This window comes from Bufo bufo, chromosome 2 (genome assembly GCF_905171765.1).
Source record: "Bufo bufo chromosome 2, aBufBuf1.1, whole genome shotgun sequence".
Lineage (NCBI taxonomy): Eukaryota > Metazoa > Chordata > Amphibia > Anura > Bufonidae > Bufo > Bufo bufo.
Window position 1 is genome coordinate 444,995,510 of NC_053390.1, and position 25,432 is coordinate 445,020,941.

The following is a 25,432-nucleotide window of genomic DNA, read 5'->3' on the forward strand; positions in this document are numbered from 1 at the left end:
GGCGTGAGTTATATAACACAGCCGACACCCGCAGTGTATAGAGAATGCTCAAATTATACAGTTTTAAACCTCTGTTAAGAAGTTGAATAATAGTGTTACCATGGTCTTCCAATTCCCACTGTGATCCAGAATGTGTTACTGGTGCTTTTCTGGCTGGAGATCCCATCTACAAAGAGATATGAGATGAAGAGTAAGAGTTTTAGAAATACAGATATATGCATAGGTATCATACAAAGTGATATATTTGCACAATTTTGTATTAAAGGCGATACATCTGCATGATTATGTCAGTAAAAAGTATTGTTTACGATACCTGTGTCCACTGCTCAGTATTTGCTATCTGTGTACTAGGCTGGTGCTGGGGTGTTGCACCTGGATCCCTAACTCTGCAATCTTGTACTCCCCCAAGCGGTGGTTCCTTGCCCGGTATGCTATTGTAATAGTTGTGTTCAGAATTCTGATCCTCCTCTGCTGCCCATGCCAGCTCTTCGCTCCCAACCACTACCCTTTGGAGACAACATGAAAGAAAGTGACCACGTATGTCCTCCTCAGGTCAATTAATTGTACAAGTTTAGAGAAAAGATGAGTTGTTTCTATAGAAACACAAGCTGTATACTTGTAGATGCAATTATCTATGTGGATTAAACTTGAAGAAACTGTGTTTCCATCGTACCTGTCTGGGGGTGCTGCCACTTTGGGGGGACTGTGCAGGAACTGTTTGAACCTCAACTCAAAGGCTTGTCCTACAGTGCTGATCACACTTTGAGCCAACCCATCACAGCACTCCAGAATATGACAGGCTGCGGATGATTTGGGGACACAAGGGGACAGATGGGAGGACAGGGATGGTATAAAGTAGGACAATGAGGGTAGTTCAAGAGACAAAAACACATATTAACACCAAGATGAAATAAACAGAAGGTCTGAGGTATGAAACAAGGAAAGAAAATTATGGACAGATGGTTATATGTTGTCCACCCACCTTATGGAAAAAATGATACTAGTAACATCATTCACCAGCTTTCTCTCCCTTTCACTTCTTTCACAGTTTTTGTAGTAATTTCTCAATTCACATACTTTTGCACCCTTCTGTCGCTTGCATATCACAAAAGCATCAGGTCCTGCTTGGCAACAGTGGGAAGATTTATCAAAACTGGAGCAAGGAAAACAGTACACAGTTCTCCGTAGTAACCCAAAAATCCAAGAACTAGAGCTCAGACCCAAAAGGCCTACTAAAAAGAGAGGTCAGATCCAGACCTTATGAAAAATAAGAGCTGGAATTTGATTTGACTGACAACTGCTCCATTACTTTTGTTAATTCTTGCACACTGTGTACCATGGCAGCTTCTATAAGCCACTAAAGTCTAATAACTCATCAACTGGATTTTCCAATATAAGGCTCTCCTGAAGCACCACAATTTTCCATGTCACATTTTATATTTCAACTAAAACCAAAAATGCTGCAGTTTTTGCACTGGCCACTACAGTATGTCTAATAATGGGCACCACTTCTTGGTTTGTACAGATCACTTTACTGCAGTTAACTCATTCTAATCCTGCCAGTAATGATATCATCTCTGTAAATAGATAAGACAGGATCAATTCACAATAGGTGATTGTCAAATCTTATCTGTTCTTTCCTTGTACAATGACTTCTGCACAGGTCACAGAGTATGCCTAGAAAACTCTCCCATGTAAGTCAATAGGGTCCCCTCCTGTCCAATGTGACGATGACCCCCATAATAATGTTCAGTAAATAAAATAAAAAAATCTACAATTAGAAAATAAAAACAGATTAGAAAAAAATTCTATCAGCAGACATTAAGCAGAGCAGAAGATGCTGTGGAAGGTGAAGGGAACTGCAGGCAGGAATAGGCCCTGGGCATGTAGCATGCAACAGACATGAGCCAACAACAGTTTTACTGTAGAGTGGGATGTTGATGTCTGTTGTATGCTGCGGCCCTGGCAAACAGGACATACAGCAATAATTAAGCTAATGCTTAGCAAATTCAATAACCAAGCATTTATCTAATAAAATAATTTTTGAATGGAGTGCAGAGGCTGGGCATAAGCCAAAAAATATGTTGGCAGTGCCAATCTAAATTCTTCTGCCAGTACAATCAGTAAATATGGGTTTAGTTGGCATAGCATATGGATCATGATATTAGATTAGAGTTCAAACTTCTATTATTCATATGCAATATTAAAACCAATAAAACTGAATATTATCACAATGTTGCAACCAACACTTTCCCAAGCAACAGCAATTATTGTTGATGTACCTCTCTGATTAATAGGGTCCTTGGCCACATATGCCACATAATCTGTTGTGTCCTGGCAGAGAAAAGAAAACAGTCAGTGTGTAAGTTTCTTTCTTTTACCTTGGAATTCAGTGGACTTATCCTTGAAAGAGTGCTTACCACATCCCCGCCTGATGCAAATGAGATTGCTTGCATGTGATGACTGGCAATAACCTGCAAAGAAATCACATCAGTTAGAACTCATTTTGTATGGATTCATAGCCTGCATTGTCAGAGAGATACAGTTGCAAGAAAAAGTATGTGAACCCTTTAGAATTATATGGATTTCTGCACATATTGGTCATAAAATGTGATCTGATATTCATCTAAGTCACAACAATAGACAATCACAGTCTGCTTAAACTAATAACACACAAAGAATTAAATGTTACCATGTTTTTATTGAACACACCATGTAAACATTTATAGTGCAGGAGGAAAAAGTATGTGAACCCCTAGACTAATGACATCTCGAAGAGCTAACTGGAGTAAGGTTTTAGCCAATTGGAGTCCAATCAATGAGATGAGATTGGAGGTGTTGGTTACAGCTGGCCTGCCCTATAAAAAACAAGAAGCATTGCCTGATGTGAATGATGCCTCGCACAAAAGAGCTCTCAGAAGACCTACGATTAAGAATTGTTGAGTTGCATAAAGCTGGAAAGGGTTATAAAAGTATCTCCAAAAGCCTTGCTGTTCATCAGTCCACGGTAAGACAAATTGTCTATAAATGGAGAAAGTTCAGCACTGCTGCAACTCTCCCTAGGAGTAGCCGTCCTGTAAAGATGACTGCAAGAGCACAGCGCAGACTGCTCAATGAGGTAAAGAAGAATCCTAGAGTGTCAGCTAAAGACTTACAAAAGTCTCTGGCATATGCTAACATCCCCGTTAACGAATCTACGATACGTAAAACACTAAACAAGAATGGATTTCATGGGAGTATACCACAGAGGAAGCCACCGCTGTCCAAAAAAAACATTTCTGCACATTTACAGTTTGCACAAGAGCACCTGGATGTTCCACAGCAGTACTGGCAAAATATTCTGTGGACAGATTAAATCAAAGTTGAGTTGTTTGGAAGAAACACACAACACTATGTGTGGAGAAAAAGAGGCACAGCACACCAACATCAAAACCTCATCCCAACTGTGAAGTATGGTGGTGGGGGCATCATGGTTTGGGGCTGCTTTGCTGCGTCAGGGCCTGGGCGGATTGCTATCATCGAAGGAAAAATGAATTCCCAAGACGTTTTGCAGGAGAACTTAAGGCCATCTGTCCACCAGCTGAAGCTCAACAGAAGATGGGTGTTGCAACAGGACAACGACCAAAAGCATAGAAGTAAATCAACAACAGAATGGCTTAAAGGGATTCTGTCAGCAAGATTTTCGATATGGAGCTGTTCATATCATCCTCTCCGTCTCCATTATCTAATTAAAAATATACTAGTTTTACCCCCACCTGACCTTTCATTTTGGATAAAAATCAGTTTTATTAATATGCTAATTACCTTACTAACGTGCCCAAGGGGCTGTCCCTCTGGCCGTTTGTGCCCAGCCGTGCCCCTTATCTCGTAGCCCAGCGCCGCCCCACTGCTAATTATGCACTACTCTCATCGCCGATGGTGCGCCGTAATCTCGCGCATTCGCCCTAAATCCACTGGTCAGCGCCCGCGCGGTGTCCTGGCAGCAGCCTCAGTGAAAGAAGCGCACCATCGGCGATGAGAGTAGTGCATAATTAGCAGTGGGGCGGCGCTGGGCTATGAGATAAGGGGCGCAGCTGGGCACAAATGGCCGGAGGGACAGCCCCTTCGGCACGTTAGTAAGGTAATTAGCATATTAATAAAACTGATTTTTAGCCAAAATGAAAGGGCAGGTAAGGGTAAAACTAGTATATTTTTAATTAGATAATGGAGACGGAGAGGATGATATGAACAGCTCCATATCGAAAATCTTGCTGACAGAATCCCTTGAAACAGATGAAAATACGCCTTCTGGAGTGGCCCAGTCAGAGTCCTGACCTCAACACGATTGAGATGCTGTGGCATGACCTCAAGAAAGCGATTCACACCAGACATCCCAAGAATATTGCTGAACTGAAACAGTTCTGTAAAGAGGAATGGTCAAGAATTACTCCTGACCGTTGAGCACATCTGATCTGCAACTACAGGAAATGTTTGGTTGAAGTTATTGCTGCCAAAGGAGGTTCAACAAGTTACTAAATTCAAGGGTTCACATACTTTTTCCACCTGCACTGTGAATGTTTACATGGTGTGTTCAATAAAAACATGGTAACATTTAATTCTTTGTGTATTATTAGATTAAGCAGACTGTGATTGTCTATTGTTGTGACTTAGATGAAGATCAGATCACATTTTATGACCAATTTGTGCAGAAATCCATATCATTCCAAAGGGTTCACATACTTTTTCTTGCAAATGTATATACACTAACCTGTCTCTGTGGAATGTAAGAGTTTTTACACTAAAGGCTCATTCAGACGGCCATAGTGTTTTGCGGTCCGCAAATTGCAGATCTGCAAAACACGGATACTGGCCGTGTCCGCACATGGCGATTGCGGACAAGAATAGGACTTACTCTATTTTTCTTGCAGGGCCGTGGAATGGAACTACAGATGTGGACAAAATTGCGGAATGGATGCGGACCCATTCATATGGTAGTCTGAATGAGCCCTAACTCAGTTGCATACAAAAATTTTGTACAAGTATTAAGGCTGAGGTCAGCCTGTATTTGTGGGCAGGGCGTCGGCACCCTATATATACCTGCCTCCCCTGTTCTCCAGTGGTGTGACTCACTTACCTCTCCCTCCCATCCCCTTTTCTCACACACTCCAACAGGGTATGCCCTCTCCAGGCCTACCCACGCCCGTGGCTCCAGGCACAACCCAGCCATATAGTTCAGGTTCGGCATGCCTTACCCACGACCAAGACGCGTTCAGCCCTGCCCATAATTCCATTATGGGAACCTGGTCATATGACCACAAGTCTGATTGCTTGCTCTAATGTGTACAGGAACTTGGTCTCTCCCATGTTGCAGTTCTCAGGTCCCTCCCCACTCTCCACCTTCCTTTGTATATCCCTGTATTCCTATGGAAAGGACCAGGATTAGATACAGTCTTGATCAAAAGTTTAAGACCACTTGAAATATGGCAAAAAATCATATTTTACATTGTTGGATCTTAACAAGGTTTCAAGTAGAGCTTCAACATGAAACAAGAAGAAATGGGAGTGAGACAAAACATTTTTTGAGCATTCAATTAATTGAAAATAACGATTAAACTGAAACAGGCTGTTTTTCAACTGATCCAAATTTTAGGACCACATGCCTTTAAAAGGCCAAATCTGTGCAAAGATGTGGATTCATTGTCATTTTCTGTCAGGTAGTCACACGTTGTGATGGCAAATGCAAAAAAACTCTCCCTTTTTGAACATGGTCGGGTTTTTGAACTGCATAAGCAGGGTCTCTCACAGCGCGCCATTGCTGCTGAGGTGGGACGCAGTAAGACAGTCATTTGGAATTTTTTAAATAATCCTGAGGGTTAAGGAACAAAAAAGTCAAGTGGAAGACCCAAATAAATTTCATCAGCACTGAGCCAGAGGATCCAATTGACTGTCCGTCAAAACACTGGACGATCCTCGACCCAAATTAAGGCCCTTACTGGTGCTGACTGCAGCCCCATAACCATCAGACGGCATCTGAGACTGAAGGGCTTCAAAAACAAAAAACTTCTTCAAAGACCTCGTCTCCTTGAACGCCACAGAACTACTTGTTTGGACTTTGCAAGAGAGCACCAAACATGGGACATTCAAAGGTGGAAGAAAGTTTTATTCTCTGATGAGAAAAAATTTAACCTTGATGGTCCTGATGGTTTCCAACGTTACTGGCATGACAAGCCGATCCCACCTGAGATGTTTTCTACGGGCCACAGTGGAGGGGGCGCCATAATAGTCTGGGGTGCTTTTTCCTTCAGTGGAACAATGGAGCTTGAGGAAGTGCAGGGGCGTCAAACGGCCGCTGGCTATGTCCAGATGTTGCAGAGAGCATTCCTCATGACTGAGGGCCCTCGTCTGTGTGGTAACGACTGGGTTTTTCAACAGGATAACGCTACAGTACACAATGCCCGCAGGACAAGGGACTTCTTCCAGGAGATTAACATCACTCTTTTGGCCCATCCTGCGTGTTCCCCTGATCTAAATCCAATTGAGAACCTTTGGGGATGGATGGCAAGGGAAGTTTACAAAAATAGACAACAGTTCCAGACAGTAGATGGCCTTCGTGCGGCCGTCTTCACCACTTGGAGAAATGTTCCCACTCACCTCATGGAAACGTTTGCATCTAGCATGCCGAAACAAATTTTTTAAGTGATAAACAATAACGGCGGAGCTACTCATTACTGAGTTCATGTTTGGAAGTTGGATTTCTGTTTTGGGGGGGGTTTAGTTTTTTTTTGGAGGTGTGGTCCTAAACTTTTGATCAGCTGAAAAACAGCCTGTTTCAGTTTATTTGTTGTTTTCATTAAATTGAATGCTCAAAAAATGTTTTGTCTCACTCCCATTTCTTCTTGTTGCATGTTGAAGCTCTACTTGGAACCTTGTTAAGATCCAGCCATGCTAAATATGATTTTTTGCCATTTTTCAAGTGGTCTTAAATTTTTGATCAGGACTGTATATAGTAGGTGAGTGTATACCAGGGGTGTTGCTAGGTTAAAACATTCAGGGCCTGGGCACCTGATGTTTTGTCCCAGACCCCGAATATCCTGCCTGCCAGCTAGATACCTCAGGACGGCAATACAATTGAATCGGTAATGGCTAAATACTATATTTGGTAAGGACCTGATGACGTCACAACATCACGTGGCACTCCTAGATCACGTGGATTGAAAACAGGAGAGCCGCGCTCTTTTTCACAGGGATAATGGAGCTTGCGAGTGAAGCAACGCGGGGAGTGAACTAAAAAACTCTTGCAGCGCAGTAGAAGTACATGGAACCCTACTAATTTAGTAACTTATTGTGTACTGAAACTGTTGGGAATGTGCTGTGACAGATTGTACACTGAGATGTGGGGGCTGCTGTGTGATGCTCATGGTTAGGAAAATGGCCCGCTGTGTTTTTTAGGGTCCATTCACACTTCCATATGTGTTTTGCAGATCCGCAAAACACGGACACCGGCATTTTGCGGGCCGCGCATTGCTGGCACTCTCATAGAAAATGCCTTATCTTGTCTGCAATTGCGGACAAGAATAGGACATGTTCTATTTTTTTGTGGGATGGAAGTGCGGATCCGGAAGTGCGGATCCGGAAGTGCGGATGCGGACAGCACATTCCGGCCCCATTGAAAATAAATGGGTTCGCACCTGTTCCGCAAAATTGCGGAATGGATGCGGACCCATTTTGCGGACCTGTGAATGGACCCTTAGTGTGATTTTCTACTGTGAATGTGCTAGGGATGTGCTGTGAGGGACTGTACACTGAGATGGGAGACAGCTGTGTGTATGCAGAGTGAAGGGGGTATCTGGTTGTATTTTTGGGGGGGCTGTGTAGTAGGGTGGTGTCTGTGGGTTGTATGTGAGGGATTGTACACTGAAATGGTGCGGGTTGGTTGTGGATGCTGAGGGAGGGGGTGTCTGTCTGTATTGCATGTTATGCTGAGACTGGGGGCCTGTGTTCTAGGTAGGTGTTTGGGTTGTATATGGGGGTCTGTGAGGGATTTTACACTGAGATGGGGGAGCAGCTGGTTGTATGAAGGGGGGGCTATGTTTGATTGTATGCCGAGATGGGAAGCTGTGTAGTAGGGTGGTGTATGTGAGAGGGACTATGTGGGATTGTACACTCAGATGGTAGGGGGGTGGTTGTGGATGCAGAGGGAGGGGGTATCTGGTCGTATGTGGGGGGTTCTGTGTCACATTGTATGCTCGGGGGTGGGCGCACGCTGTGTAGTAGGGATGGTGTCTTTGGGTTGTATGTTAGGGAGGGCTGTGAGGGATTGTACACTGATATGGTGTGGGGTGGTTATGGATACTGAAGGAGGGTGTATATGGTTGTATGGGGGGCTGTCTTCTAGAGCGGTGTCTTGGATGTATATGGGGGACTGTGAGGGAGTGTTCACTGGGATGGTGGGGGGCTGTGTAGATGCTGATAGAGGGGGTATCTGGTTGTATGGGGGGGGGCTATGTTTGATTATATGTTGTGGGGGGCTATGTTTGATTGTATGCTGAAATGGGAGGCTGTGTATTAGGGTGGTGTCTGGTTTGTATGTGAGGGGGACTGTGTGATGTTGCACACTGAGATGGTGGGGTGGTTATGGGTGAGGGAGGGGGTATCTGGTTGTATGGGGGGGGGCTGTGTTCTAAGGAGATGTCTGGGTTGTATATGGGGGCTGTGTTGCATTGTATGCTGAGGGGGGGGGGCTGTGTAGTAGGGTGATGTCTGTAGGTTGTATGTGAGGAGGCTGTGAGGGATTGTACACTGAGATGGTAGGGGGCTGGTTGTGGATGCTGACGAAAGGGAATCCGGTTGTATTGGGGGGCTGTATTGCATTTTATGCTTTGATGGAGGTGTCTTGGTTATATATAGGGGGGCTGTGTTGGAGGGAGGGGGCTGTGTTGGATTGTATGCTGAGACGAGGTTGTGTTAAAGGGTTCTGCCTGTGGGTTGCATGTGAAGGGGGCTATGTGATGGGGGCAGCTGTGTGTATGCTGCGGGGGGTGTCTTGTGTGGGATTGTATGTTGTTGGTAGTGTGTGTAAAGGCTGTATTACATAGGCATATTTTACAGGCAATAAGGAAGGAATCGCCTGCTCGCTTGCTGAGGAGACGGCTCCTATTACATGCAGAGATCTTGTCCACAGTATAGGGAGGAGCGATTGTTATACCGTCGCTTGTCTCCATGCTGTACAGTTATTTGCCAGCGGCAGATAGTAATTAGCACGATCTGCCGTTTGCTGTTCATTGGGTAATTACCGGCAGAATTGTTGGGATTACTTCAGACCAGAGGTCGCCATAACACCTGTACAAGCATCATAGATGCCTGTTCAGGCTGTTCTACTCTCTGAAAAAAGTTTAGAGTGTACCAATATGCCGTAGACTTTTCCATGCCATTCATCAGCGCAGGGCGCTCTGAACGGCATGGAAGTGCATCAATGCTGCCTATGCCTGAAATAAGGAGCTTTGTTATTGGTTAGTTTGGGTGGTACAGTGTCCTGCAGCAAAAGCTGTCGGGAGCTGTAAGGAGGAGGGGTGTGCTCCTGGGGTTGCTATAGTAAGGAGAGCCGGGCTTGCTTCCCAAGGACCCAGGCAAATATGGCAGCGGTGAAGCTGAAGACTACATCCCAGGCATCAAGATGGATGTGTAGAACAAGGTGTCAGCAGTGTGTAATCTATCAATGTATGTGGTGCAGTGTGTGATCATCACACACTGCACCACATGCCCCTCATACCTCACGCAGTGCACCACATGCCCCTCATACCTCACGCAGTGCACCACATTCCCCTCTTACCTCACGCAGTGCACCACGTGCCCCCTCATGCCGTCATCACGCAGCCCCTCGCGCACTGCAGCACAACGCGCCCCCTCACGCACTGCGGCACCACACGCCCCCTCACGCACTGCAGAACCACGTGCCCCCTCTCGCACTGCAGCACAACATGCCCTCTCACGCACTGCAGCACCACGCGCCCCCTCATGCACTGCAGCACAACCCGCCACCTCACACACTGCAGAAACACTTGCCCCCTCACGCACTGCAGCACCACACGGCCTCTCACGCACTGCAGAACCACGTGCCCCCTCACGCACTGCAGCACAGCGTGCCCCCTCATGCACTGCAGCACAGCGTGCCCCCTCACACACTGCAGCACCACGCGCCCCCTCACGCACTGCAGAACCACGCGCCTCCTCACGCACTGCAGCACCACACGACCCCTCACGCACTGCAGAACCACATGCCCCCTCACGCACTGCAGCACAGCGTGCCCCCTCACGCACTGCAGCACAGCGTGCCCCCTCACACACTGCAGCACCACGTGCCCCTTCATGCACTGCAGCACCACGTGCCCCCTCATGCACTGCAGCACCAAGCGCCCCTCACGCAGTGCAGCAACACATGCCACTCACACAGTGCAGCACCACGCGCCCCTCACGCAGAGCAGCACCACACACCCATTACCCAGTGCACCGCCCCACATGCTTCTCATACCTCACTCACTGCCCCACATGCTTCTCATACCTCACACACTGCACCACATACACCTCATACCTCACACACTGCACCACATACACCTCATACCTCACACTCTGTACCACACGCACCTCATACCTCACACACTGCACCACATGCACCTCATACCTCACACACTGCACCACACGCACCTCATACCTCACACACTGCACCACACGCACCTCATACCTCACACACTGCACCACATACAGTGCACCACATATCACATGCTGCACCACACGCACCTCGCACTGCCCCACACACACTGATGTGTGTGTGTGTGTGAGATGCATGTAGTGAATGCAGGCTATTAAAGCCAAGTGGTAAAGTACAGGGAGGATCCGCCATATTGGACCGGACTTTATCACTTCAGTATAATTACGTGTACCTCATGTTATTTTGACCAGTAACGGTTTTCTGATTGCTCCCACCACTGCTATTTATTTCTGTTCTGCTCCATTAGATGAGCAGAACAACAAAAGTAACAGAAGTTCTGGATGAGGCACATAAGGGGGGCACATTTTTGTCAACATACACAAAAAACATATATATTATCAGACACTTCAGACAGATGCCATACTGTGGCATCCGGCACCATGGAGTTCCATTTTTAAAAAAAAGTATAGTTGTTTTGTTTTTTTTGCAGGACTCTGCAGGATAGAAAAGCATAGTGTATCACTGTTGCAGTTTTCCATCCTGAAAAAAAAAAAATAAAGTATAGGATAACATACAGTTGCAAGAAAAAGTATGTGAACCCTTTAGAATGATATGGATTTCTGCACAAATTGGTCATAAAATGTGATCTGATCTTCCTCTAAGTCACAACAATAGACAATCACAGTCTGCTTAAACTAATAACACACAAAGAATTAAATGTTACCATGTTTTTATTGAACACACCATGTAAACATTCACAGTGCAGGGGGAAAAAGTATGTGAACCCTTGGATTTAATAACTGGTTGAACCTCCTTTGGCAGCAATAACTTCAACCAAACGTTTCCTGTAGTTGCAGATCAGATGTGCACAACGATCAGGAGTAATTCTTGACCATTCCTCTTTACAGAACTGTTTCAGTTCAGCAATATTCTTGGGATGTCTGGTGTGAATCGCTTTCTTGAGGTCATGCCACAGCATCTCAATCGTGTTGAGGTCAGGACTCTGACTGGGCCACTCCAGAAGGCGTATTTTCATCTGTTTCAAGGGATTCTGTCAGCAAGATTTTCGATATGGAGCTGTTCATATCATCCTCTCCGTCTCCATTATCTAATTAAAAATATACTAGTTTTACCCTTACCTGCCCTTTCATTTTGGCTAAAAATCAGTTTTATTAATATGCTAATTACCTTACTAACGTGCCGAAGGGGCTGTCCCTCCGGCCATTTGTGCCCAGCTGCGCCCCTTATCTCATAGCCCAGCGCCGCCCCACTGCTAATTATGCACTACTCTCATCGCCGATGGTGCGCTTCTTTCACTGAGGCTGCTGCCAGGACACCGCGCGGGCGCTGACCAGTGGATTTAGGGCGAATGCGCGAGATTACGGCGCACCATCTTCTATGAGAGTAGTGCATAATTAGCAGTGGGGCGGCGCTGGGCTACGAGATAAGGGGCACGGCTGGGCACAAACGGCCAGAGGGACAGCCCCTTGGGCACGTTAGTAAGGTAATTAGCATATTAATAAAACTGATTTTTATCCAAAATGAAAGGTCAGGTGGGGGTAAAACTAGTATATTTTTAATTAGATAATGGAGACGGAGAGGATGATATGAACAGCTCCATATCGAAAATCTTGCTGACAGAATCCCTTTAAGCCATTCTGTTGTTGATTTACTTCTATGCTTTTGGTCGTTGTCCTGTTGCAACACCCATCTTCTGTTGAGCTTCAGCTGGTGGACAGATGGCCTTAAGTTCTCCTGCAAAATGTCTTGATAAACTTTAAAAAATTAATTTTTCCTTTGATGATAGCAATCCGTCCAGGCCCTGACGCAGCAAAACAGCCCCAAACCATGATGCCCCCCTCCCCCCCCACCATACTTCACAGTTGGGATGAGGTTTTGATCTTGGTGTTCTGTGCCTCTTTTTCTCCACACATAGTGTTGTGTGTTTCTTCCAAACAACTCAACTTTGGTTTCATCTGTCCACAGAATATTTTGCCAGTACTGCTGTGGAACATCCAGGTGCTCTTGTGCAAACTGTAAACGTGCAGAAATGTTTTTTTTGGACAGCAGTGGCTTCCTCTGTGGTATCCTCCCATGAAATCCATTCTTGTTTAGTGTTTTTTGTATCGTAGATTCGCTAACAGGGATGTTAGGATATGCCAGAGACTTTTGTAAGTCTTTAGCTGACACTCTAGGATTCTTCTTCCCCTCATTGAGCAGTCTGCGCTGTGCTCTTGTAGTCATCTTTACAGGATGGCCACTCCTAGGGAGAGTAGCAGCAGTGCTGAACTTTCTCCATTTATAGACAATTTGTCTTACCGTGGACTGATGAACAGCAAGGCTTTTGGAGATACTTTTATAACCCTTTCCAGCTTTATGCAAGTCAACAATTCTTAATCGTAGGTCTTCTGAGAGCTCTTTTGTGCGAGGCATCATTCACATCAGGCACTGCTTCTTGTGAAAAGCAAACCCAGAACTGGTGTGTGTTTTTTATAGGGCAGGGCAGCTGTAACAAACACCTCCAATCTCATCTCATTGATTGGACTCCAGTTGGCTGACACCTCACTCCAATTAGCTCTTGGAGATGTCATTAGTCTCGGGGTTCACATACTTTTTTCACCTGTACTGTGAATGTTTACATGGTGTGTTCAATAAAAACATGGTAACATTTAATACTTTGTGTGTTATTAGTTTAAGCAGACTGTGATTGTCTATTGCTGTGACTTAGATAAAGATCAGATCACATTTTATGACCAATTTGTGCAGAAATCCATATCATTCCAAAGGGTTCACATACTTTTTCTTGCAACTGTATATATTTGTTTTACACTATGGTACTATATGGTGATGGATGCCACAGTATGGCATCTGTCTGAGGCACCTGTTAACATACTGTATATACATTTTTTGGCATACATTAAATGTATGACAAAAATGTGATGTGAACCTGGCCTAACTGACAGGGAAGAAGCTGAACAGACCCCGCCGAGTCCGTTCCATTTCTGTTCAGGATCTCTCTTTATACCAGACAAAAAAGTGCTGCATATAAGGCTTTTTGTCTAAGATGGAAAAATGAATCCAGCCAGCAGTGGAGGCAATATAGACAATCACCGTACATTAGTTAGAGGCTTGTATTAACTTTCTCTACATGATGAATGCTATGTGCTAAAGTGAAAGGCGGGCTAGGTCAGGATTTGGGGGGTACCATCTCTATTTATGGAGAGTACATTTTAGGCACATTTAAAATGGTGTACTACTGGTTAGGATTCTGTAGGTGCACTGGGGTGACATGGTTTAGCACTGGCACGGTGTGCTGGAGGTACATGCAGGATGATGGCATGCTTGAGATTATTTTTTTTGGCCCTTATGAAAGGTATATGTAAAGCTTGTGAGGTGCTTGTAACAGTTTGGGTATAGTCTGGAGGTACATGGGGGACCAGAAGTGTTGCCTATCCTCTGTAGCTGATTACAAATCACTGACATGGGCAAGATTACATTGTTAATTGCGGTCCCCAGTGCATGGAACGGGCGGCGCACATGTGCATGAGCCCTAAAAGTCAGAAATTCTCAATATGGGAACATCTAACCAGATAAAAAAGGGTACTGTTTGAAAGAGTGTGACGTGCCCTACAATGCTGTTTACTTTACTATTGTTAATTCTGTTGACAGACTCCCTTTAAAACATATTTTTTTATAGGGATAACCATAATTTGTGGTTAAATAAATGTTATGTTTTAGATCAGTAAAATGTGTAAATATTTCAAATAATTGTCTTCTTTTTGTTTGTAAATTATCCAGTTTTAGTTTGTTGTTGTTTTTTTTAATAACTATATATTTTGGAATACTGTAGCCGTGCATGTGTCTACAATGGCACACTATGGGGAAATTGATCATGAGGAGAATAATTGAAGTCAGTTTTGCTTGAGTCTGTGTTGGAGTACTTTATTCCACATTTATCAAATGTCACAGGTTGTTTGATAAATATGGCTTGTTCTTACACAGAACACTTCTGTCTAGTGACGCTCCACCAGTTTTCCTATTCTTCCCTCCTCCTGGAGTGAGATTGCGACTTTTTTAAAAAGTAGCAATGATAAATCTAGAGTGAAACTCATTAACATAGCTAACCACACCCACTTTTCTATCCATATTACAAAACTGGAGTGAATTGTGTAAAAATGCAAAAAGTCACAAAATTTGGCGCAATTAATGGCAAAAAAAAGTCACAAAAGATATATTTTGTGACTTTTTTAATGCCAGAATTCTGGAGTGAAGTTCTGGTAAGGGTCCATTTACACGTCCGCATGAATGGGTCCGGATCTGTTCCGCAATTATGTGGAACGGGTGCGGACCCATTAATTTTCAATTGGGCTGCAAAAGATGCGGACAGCACACTGTGTGCTGTCTGCATCCGCACTTCCGTTCCCGAAAAAATTGTGCCGTCGATGTGTGGAATGCAGAATTCACATTGCTGGTGTCCATATTTTGCGGATCTGCAATTTGTGGACCGCAAAACACATGCAGATGTGTGAATAGACCCCTAATCAGGGTCTATGTATGATGTAACAGACATACACTACTAGGGAGCAGCATCTACTGCTACAAGGGGACTCCCTGCATTGTATAATGCTTTAATCATGTGTCACAGAAAGGAAAATTTTGATGCTTACCTACCCTAACAATGTTCCTAACTGTTTGCACGATTCTTTCTAGTCCACAGTCACTCCTTAATGAAGTGCTATATGGGGAAGGTACAATGGGGTCAAAATGACTAGTGACAGATCGGCTAAAATCAAGTAAAAACAAAGAGGAAACCGACGAGCCAGGTCAAGCCAGGACAGAAACACATAGAATCAGCAGACACAAATCAATAACCAAATTCCACCAAAGTCAATACCAGGAGAGACACACAAGACATTTCCACTGGCACTCCTGCAGTTTCACTCCACAGTGTGCCAGGCAGGGTCACAGCACCCATTTACACAGGCTGTGTGTGTCATTGACTGGACCGCATCACATTCACAAATTCTCACACAATCTATCTGTGCAAAGGAAAACTGGCTTTTTTTTTCTTTAATTTGAGCAAAAACTGCATTTTATACAGCAGGTAATCATGATTACACACCATTTTGGTATGTACTTGAGAAAACTTACATTTCAATATTGCATTTTTATGTGTATATTTAAAATAAAAACGTACACTGGAATATTGCTTGTAGTACAGGAAATGGGTTTCTTGCATCATAGACTGAAATTTGGGGTTTACTAAGAAACAGAGGTACATTTGATTAGGAAATGTTTAGCAGCAGAAAATGACAAAAGACAGGATAAAGGAGGAAAAACCACGTCATCCCACAGTAATGTCAGCGGCCATAGCGGCGGCAGCACTGTCAGACTCGGCACCAGTCTGTATCAACCAGTGACTCCACCTTCTGTTGGCTGGCTGTCATTATAGAGGAAGGAGATAAAAATGTCTAAAGGATGACTGAGCCATCAACAACATTATCTGACAGCGACGTCACCCTCAGTTTTTGCCCCTTCCTATAAAGTTGGCTATTCTATTCTGCCTTTACTGACATCTTATTTCACTGCCGTATCCACCTGTAATGTGTCAGCTCCCATCCAGGATCTGCCCCTACTAAAGGAACAAAATTTTGAAGGCCATATAAAAGAAAAGTCGCTTCTTCATTTCTGAACCACAATCATGATCACCACCATAATATTTTTTAAATTTGTGTAACAACTTACTAGTACATAATAGATGGAAAAGGTCATTTTTAGGTACAAGAAATAATCACTTCAGTTTGAGTCGGCTAAATCCTATCCTTGAAAGGACCTCAGCAGTATGAATTATTCCTAGTACATAATAGATAGAAAAGGTCCTTTAGGGGTACAGGAAATAATCACTTCAGTGTGAGTCAGCTAAATCCTATCCTTGAAAAAGACCTCAGCAGTATGAATCCTCCATACTCATAATAGAAGGAAAAGGTCCTTTTGGATTACAGGAAAAAGCCACTGTGAGAGATAGGTTTTATTTCTCTATATATATATATGTACTGTAGTACACATTTTTGTCCACTAGATGGCCGGAAACCAGATGTGTGAGCCTCGTGTGCATTTCTTTGTCTTAAGGTCACTGGGGAAGGGTGAGTTAGGTTGCCATTTTTGAATGTGCCAATGAAACTCAGGGATAAAATTAGCAAACTACACCCATTTTGTCAAGTAGCCAATAGTCTTTTCTTAAGGAACACACCTTTTGTGATGTCATGTCTGCTATTTAAGTGAATGTATCTTGAATAAAGTTTGCTTCTTGGTCTTGCTCAGGGGGATGAGAAGATGCTTTCATGAAACCAACTTGTGTGTCTGGTCTCATTATGAAAGTAGTATGGTGCACTCATACTTATATTTCTAATTGATTTGGCACCACACAAAGAAGATGAGAATCGCATGAATTGCGATAACAATTTGGCGTCCCTGGGTGGGCAGACAGCTTGCGTAACTTCGGATTCAAACGCCACAAGAGGGACTTGCGCAAAACCATCAGACGAGGTCACATGCTGCAGCAAGGTAGGAAAGCTTTATTTTCTTACATACCTTCTCTGAGCCTTTTGCCCAAGTAGATTCTCAAGAGTTGAATTGGTGTTATCGCGATAGAAGGGTTCAAATTATAGCTGATCTGTCCTTTAGAACGAAATAAACCATTTGAATATTCCTTCTTTGTGTGGTAGGATGTGCTGGAACTAAGTGGGAGTTTACACTGCGTGCAGAATTATTAGGCAAATGAGTATTTTGACCACATCATCCTCTTTATGCATGTTGTCTTACTCCAAGCTGTATAGGCTCGAAAGCCTACTACCAATTAAGCATATTAGGTGATGTGCATCTCTGTAATGAGAAGGGGTGTGGTCTAATGACATCAACACCCTATATTAGGTGTGCATAATTATTAGGCAACTTCCTTTCCTTTGGCAAAATGGGTCAAAAGAAGGACTTGACAGGCTCAGAAAAGTCAAAAATAGTGAGATATCTTGCAGAGGGATGCAGCACTCTTAAAATTGCAAAGCTTCTGAAGCGTGATCATCGAACAATCAAGCGTTTCATTCAAAATAATCAACAGGGTCGCAAGAAGCGTGTGGAAAAACCAAGGCGCAAAATAACTGCCCATGAACTGAGAAAAGTCAAGCGTGCAGCTGCCAAGATGCCACTTGCCACCAGTTTGGCCGTATTTCAGAGCTGCAACATCACTGGAGTGCCCAAAAGCACAAGGTGTGCAATACTCAGAGACATGGCCAAGGTAAGAAAGGCTGAAAGACGACCACCACTGAACAAGACACACAAGCTGAAACGTCAAGTCTGGGCCAAGAAATATCTCAAGACTGATTTTTCTAAGGTTTTATGGACTGATGAAATGAGAGTGAGTCTTGATGGGCCAGATGGATGGGCCCGTGGCTGGATTGGTAAAGGGCAGAGAGCTCCAGTCCGACTCAGACGCCAGCAAGGTGGAGGTGGAGTACTGGTTTGGGCTGGTATCATCAAAGATGAGCTTGTGGGGCCTTTTTGGGTTGAGGATGGAGTCAAGCTCAACTCCCAGTCCTACTGCCAGTTTCTGGAAGACACCTTCTTCAAGCAGTGGTACAGGAAGAAGTCTGCATCCTTCAAGAAAAACATGATTTTCATGCAGGACAATGCTCCATCACACTTGTCCAAGTACTCCACAGCGTGGCTGGCAAGAAAGGGTATAAAAGAAGAAAATCTAATGACATGGCCTCCTTGTTCACCTGATCTGAACCCCATTGAGAACCTGTGGTCCATCATCAAATGTGAGATTTACAAGGAGGGAAAACAGTACACCTCTCTGAACAGTGTCTGGGAGGCTGTGGTTGCTGCTGCACGCAATGTTGATGGTGAACAGATCAAAACACTGACAGAATCCATGGATGGCAGGCTTTTGAGTGTCCTTGCAAAGAAAGGTGGCTATATTGGTCACTGATTTGTTTTTGTTTTGTTTTTGAATGTCAGAAATGTATATTTGTGAATGTTGAGATGTTATATTGGTTTCACTGGTAAAAAGAAATAATTGAAATGGGTAGATATTTGTTTTTTGTTAAGTTGCCTAATAATTATGCACAGTAATAGTTACCTGCACACACAGATATCCCCCTAAAATAGCTAAAACTAAAAACAAACTAAAAACTACTTCCAAAAATATTCAGCTTTGATATTAATGATTTTTTTGGGTTCATTGAGAACATGGTTGTTGTTCAATAATAAAATTAATCCTCAAAAATACAACTTGCCTAATAATTCTGCACTCCCTGTATAGAAAGCTGAGTCGGATATTGTGACATAGAATTGGACCTAAGCCAAGCTCAGACGAGAGTTTTGGGGATTCATGAGTAGTGACCAGGGGTCCTCATGATGGGAATTGAGTAGGATTAACACCAATTGCATAATAGAGTGTGTACCCTAATTAGGTTAGATAGCAGCTGAATATCTTTAAAACTGTGTTCCGTAGGATAAGATATCGCTTGGATATCTTTAAGACTATATGAGTCCCGAAGGGTTGATAACGGCTGCATATCTTCAGGACTGTGTGTCACTATTAGGAAGAATAATAAGCAATTGGCAGTTATTAAGATTGTGTATCCCTACAGAGGTGAATAGGACCAGGGGTCTTCACCAAAGGAATTGTGGGTTCGATAGTAATCAGATTATCGTTAAATCTTTGTGTAACTGCTCTAGCAGGTTTGATAGTAATCAGATACCGTTTGACCTGTGTGTAACCACAAAATGGGGCAATTCTAATGTTACAGGATATAATGAGGAGATGTTAACAGCGGCTCAGCTAATGCAAGAAAGAGAGGAAAAGTTACAGCTAGAAAGTTGAAAGCATTTTTTGTGATACTGTGTAGCAGAGATATCCGGTATTATCTGGAAATAGGTAGGAATGTGTAAGAGTTCCCCCTAGAGGCTGCATATGGAAACTACATAAGAAGGGAAAAGTTTCAGTTATTAAGTTAAAATCGTTCATGCGTGCAATTGGTATGCCAGAAATCGGTAGATTAAATGAAAGTTTGTGGATAAGTGTATTGAAGGAAAAGGAGCTGAGTTATGGTGAAAATTGTATATGAAAGTGATTGATAGAAGTTGAAGTTGGAGAAATGAAATTAGCAGTATTTCTATTGCAAGATGGAGGATTTAAATCCCATAGGGAACAAAGAAAAAACCATTTGGCATCCCATCCCCCTTTCTCAAAATCTGATGATCTTGTAGTTCCACAAAAACTCCTATTTTTCCTTCGGTCAGCCCCTCCTCTGCACTCTGCTTTGGAAGGTGCTCCTTTCCAACAGGAACACCTCCCACCGTGCTTTCTGCTCCTTCTATCCCTTCCTTTCCATCCCCCTATTGTGCTCTAGTAAAGTCCCCCCCTCAGGAATTCAACCCCCCTTATGGTGGAGGCTGGTAATTGGTAATGCATCTGCAGACTGTGAAGATACTAACGTGTGTTATTTATAGATTTTCCAGACATGGCTTTATTCATGTTATAGGCTCCATTATTGGATTAGATCCAATAATGTCTGAAAATAACCTTTACCAATTGTATGTTCCACTATTATAAAATGTGCCTGCAGAGATTATTCCTAGGATGCCAACTGGAAGTGTCCCTGACCAATCCAGTCAATGTAAGGTTGCACCCATCTAAGTCCTTATTCAGATATGAGTGGATTTTAATCACGGGAAAATGTGAGATTTCTAGCATGATTTAGGAAGTAGTAGTGCCTTCCCACCTCTAAAAAATAGAAATAAAAATTCTAATTCACATGACTGTCTCCAATTAATAACCACATTTTTGAGTTTCTGGTAGATAATTTCAGGTTCTTGGAAGATGGATCATCTCGGACAGGATATGCTGTTCCTACTTAATCTGATGTTGTCAAGAAAGAACCACTCCCTCCAGCAATGTTAGTGCAGGAGACAGAGCTGAAGACACTCGCTGAGGTTTGTAAGATGGCTGAGGGTAAGACTGCTAACATCAATATTAAATCCAGGTATGCTTTTGGTATCACTCATTATTATGGTCTAATCTGGTAAAGCAGAGATTTTGTTTGATCCATGGGCAAGCCCATCAATAATGAATGCTGAGTGTATGAAAGATGTTTGATGCCTGATGCTGCCTTAGAAGGTAAAGGCCAAACTATTACCTGAAGTCTACGCTAAGTGGAAGTCTGTGTGATACATGAGGGCTTAGGGCCAGCAGACTTCCAAAAAGTTTGTCTTTTTCAGATACAGGCTACTGAGGCTGAAAGGAAACATCAAAGGATAAAGGTAGAAGTGATGATTGAGAATGGACTTTGGAGGGTTGGTAAGAAACTCTTCCTTCAAAGGGCACTCTACCTAAAGAGGATGGATTTAGAACATGGGCAAATCAAGAGAGAGAAGGTGTGATTGGGTTCTGTGGTGGATGGCTCCTGGGTTCAACAATGCTGCCACTAGGTTAGTTGAAGGTGAATGCTGTAATAATGATAGGAGAACTATGGGAGTTCCAGGAAGGCATATGCCAAGGTCACCTTACCCATTTCAGAGACTGCGGATTGACTACATTCAGAGCAAAGGTGGAACAGTGTGAAAATGTCTGTGTCTGTATTGATCTCTTTCCAGGATATTCAGAGATTTGGCCTGTAGCAAAGTCTACAGCTAAAAGATACTGACTGAGGTAAGAGTACCTACGCCTGTGGCTTTTCTCCATCCGGTACACATCTAACCAGAAGATAGGCCTAAGTCCTTATGAAGTACTCTGGGAATGCCCCTGGATTAGGTCTCTTTTTCCCCAACAGCTCCAGATGCAGCATAGTAGTTTTCCAAATTATGTTGTCTGTTGCACAAATTGATTGTCTAATGTGTATTTCCATGTTTAGTTGTTTTCTAGAATCCAGACTGTATAGAAGCAATTTATTCTTTACATAGCAGAGCTGGAGAGGGTTCAGAGGAGGGCAACTAAAGTAATTACGGGAATGAGGGAACTACAGTACCCTGACAGATTATCAAAATTAGGATTATTCAATTTAGAAAAAAGACGACTGAGGGGAGATTTAATTACTATGTATAAATATATCAGTGGTCAGTACAGAGATCTCTCCCATCATCTATTTGTCCCCAGGACTGTGACTGTGACAAGGGGACATCCTCTGCGCCTCGAGGAAAGGTTTGTACACAAACATAGAAGAGGATTCTTTAAGGTAAGAGCAGTGAGACTATGGAACTCTCTGCCTGAGGAGGTGGTGATGGTAAGTTTACTAAAAGAGTTCAAGCTGGGATGCATTTATAGAGTGTAATAATATTACAGGCTATAGCTACTAGAGAGGGGTCGTTGATCCAGGGAGTTATCTGATTGCCTGAATGGAGTCGGGAAGGAATTTTTTTTCCCCGTAAGTGGGGAAAATTGGCTTCTACCTCACAGTTTTTTTTTTTTTGCCTTCCTCTGGATCAACTCGCAGGTTAACAGGCTGAACTGGATGGACAAATTTTTTTGGCCTTATATACTATGTTACTATGTTACATGGGACTGTATGTTGGAGGCGGCTGTGGGAGGGGATTATGTTATTTACATGGGACTGTATGTTGGAGGCGACTGTAGGAGGGACTGATGTTATTTACATGGGACGGCATGTCGGAGGGGGCTGGGCGAGGCAATGATGTTATTTACATGGGACTGTATGTTGATGGCGGCTGTGGGAGGGAGTGATGTTATTTTCATGAGACTAAATGTTGCAGGGGTCTGAGGGAGGGAGTGATGTTACTTGCATGGGACTGAATGTTAAGGGGGTAATGCTATTTACATGGGACTGTATGCTGAAGGTGGCCGGTGGAGGGGGTGATGTTATTTACATGGGACTGAATGTTGAGGGGGTGATATTTACATGGGATTGCATGTTGGAGGCGGCTAGTAAGGGGGTGATATTATTTACTTGGGACTGTATGTTGAAGGCGGCTGGGGAGGAGGTGATGTTATTTACATGTGACTGTATTTTGGAGGGGGCTGTAGATAGAGAGGGATATTATTTACACGGGACTGTATATTGGAGGGGGCTGGAGAGATGGTGTGATGTTATTTACATGGGACTCTATGGCTAGGGGAGGGAAATAAAGTTATTTACATGGGACTATATATTGGGGGGACTGAAGGGAGGGAAATAAAGTTATTTACATGGGACTATATATTGGGGGGACTGAAGGGAGGGGAGTAATGTTATTTACATAGGACTGCATTTTGGAGGGGGCAGAAGTGATGGTGTGATGTTATTTATATGGGACTGTATGGTGGAGGGAGGAATATAACTTCAGAGGGCACTGCTGGAGTCATTATAAATACTGGGGGCACTTCAGGGTGAGCATTATAACAGTAGGGGGCAGTATAAATACTGGGGGCACTGTAGGGGTATTATAAATCCAGGAGACATTATAGGCATTATTATTACTACTGGGGGCTCTATAGGAGGGACTTATAGATCCGCCTTATTTCTACTGAGAGCACTACGGGGGGCTTTATTACTACTGAGGGGTCTGTAGAGAGCTTTATCACCACTGGGGGAACAATAGGGGGCCTTATTTCGACTGGGGGCTCTGTGAAGGTATTATTAATACTGGGGGCTCTTCTACTAATTGGGAACTCTTGGGGAGCATTATCACTGTTGGGGGCACTGTAGGGGGCAGTATTACTAATGAGGGCATTCTAGAAGGGAATTACTATTGGTGGGACTAGGAGAAGCACTATTACTATGGGGGGCAGTATTATTTCTTAAGGATAGTATTTGGGGGTATTGGGGAGCACAGCAAGCAGCAGTATAACACTGTGGGGACTCCAGGTTGGGAGATGATGATAGAAAAGTGAGGAAGCTAAGATGTCTGTGTGTCACACTCTGCAGAGACGAGGCGGCTGAAAGAAGTTGTCCGGACCTAGTGGAGAAGATGATGAGAGAGAAGATCTACATCGGAGGAGACGTCACCTGGGAGGCACTGGATGTGAGAGGTATGTGCTGCTGTATAGCAAGCACAGCAAAATGCATTGTGTGAGGGGAGTGGGGGGGTGACTTAGAGAACTGGGCCATATTCATTGGAGTTTCGGCCCCAGATCTTTTGAGACCCTAGCAACACCCCTGGTATATACAGTGATTTATTATCTGCCGTTATATAAACCTCCTGAAAAACATTGCCTGCCTGTACTATCTGTGTGTGCTGACTATCCAGTGTAGGTCTATGAAATATAGCTTTACACTGGTCTCCTAGGAGCTAACAGGGAAGACAGCCTCAAGCTGCGTCGCCTAGGAGAACATGTAGACCCTGCAGTGTGAGGGGAAAGCAGCTCTGTGTCACTTATGACTGCCCTCAGACACAGAGCAGTGCAGTGTGGTGAGACTCCATCCCTTATCCCCCATCAATCACAAGAATGGGACTCCGTGTTTACTGTTTGAATGGAGCAGCAGACACCCACAATACGAGCACTTAGTTATCTCCAGCTGACTCATAGGTGGTCATTTATTAAATAGAAATACGCCTAAATTAGGCATATTTCTGGCACCACAGACGGCGGCGCAAAGGTCCTTTGTGCCGCAATCTGCAACTTCTCCCCACTCATGCCAGGTCTAAAAAAATTAAGCAAGAAAACCAGTGCAATAATATGAAATGGACTGACATAAACATACCAGATTACTATAAAATAGAGTACAGTGCCTTTAAAGAATAACTGTTGTTTCATTTTTCTCCATAAATGAATAGTACAGGCAAATATAAGAAAATTATCAGAAAAAGATGTTCCTTCTCCTCTAAACATGCTCCTTTCCTGCTCCCCCTGATCTTCACTAACTTTCAATTCACTGCTCAGATCCATCCATGGTGAAGATATGTCAGCACTGCCACGTAATACCCTCAGTTACGGTTGCTGCTTCTTAGGTCTACAGAGAGTTATGGAGCAGGAATCCCTGTTTCTCCATGTCCTGTGTATGGGTAGACATGATTTCAGCTAGTGTCCACCCACCAGCTCAGAAATAAACTGAGAATTACAGAAAGATTGCAGAAGGAAAAACTGCTAAAAATGCAAGAAATTAGTCGAAATATGGAAACAGCATTACAAACATCCTCATACACATACAACAGCTTAGTCTGAAAAATTACCTAAAACGATAGTTACACTTTTATCCTTTTTCTTGTTAAATGGGTTCATTCCCTCTACAGTGTCACCCATGAGCATACTGAGAAAGGCTGGATTAACACCTAGTTTTATCTTGCCATCTTTTGCTGTTTTTGTTGCATTTTTAAATATGCATTATTGTGTCCATGTGTCCGTGTTGTTTTCTTTTAATCACAGCTTGCTTTGGCTGTGTCATTTTTTTTCTAATTTCCTGGCATATTGCATTGATGCATTAAACACACAATTTGAAAAAAAGCTACAAAAGTTTAGCAGAAACACAAAAAAGTTGTAAAAAAAAAACATGTCAAATTGAAAAAGATTTGTGCACTGGAAAAAAAAACACCACACCAAGTTTATGTGTGGAGGAAGTCTCATGAAAAAAAAACACATTTACCAACCAAATAATAATGCAAAAATTTGATTTAAAGGAGTATTCCCATTGTGGCCTTTGATGGCTGAGAACATACAAAATCTATACAGATGTAGTCCTTGGTTGAATTTGAACCCAGGACCCCAGCGCTGTAAGGCACCAGAGCTAATCACTGAGCCACCATTGACCCATTCAT

General features: G+C 43.4%; 1 protein-coding gene across 1 annotated transcript in view; it reads right to left on the minus strand.

Annotated features, from left to right (window-relative positions):
* SHC2 (SHC adaptor protein 2) overlaps window positions 1-25,432 on the minus strand; it is an 87,894-nt gene that overhangs the window by 46,776 nt on the left and 15,686 nt on the right. The window contains exons 5-9 of the mRNA XM_040420397.1: window positions 2,421-2,474; window positions 2,283-2,334; window positions 674-800; window positions 314-506; window positions 100-166 (exon numbers count right to left, since the gene is read on the minus strand). Coding sequence (XP_040276331.1) covers window positions 100-166; window positions 314-506; window positions 674-800; window positions 2,283-2,334; window positions 2,421-2,474 — 493 coding nt within the window. The remainder of the gene's footprint in view (window positions 1-99; window positions 167-313; window positions 507-673; window positions 801-2,282; window positions 2,335-2,420; window positions 2,475-25,432) is intronic.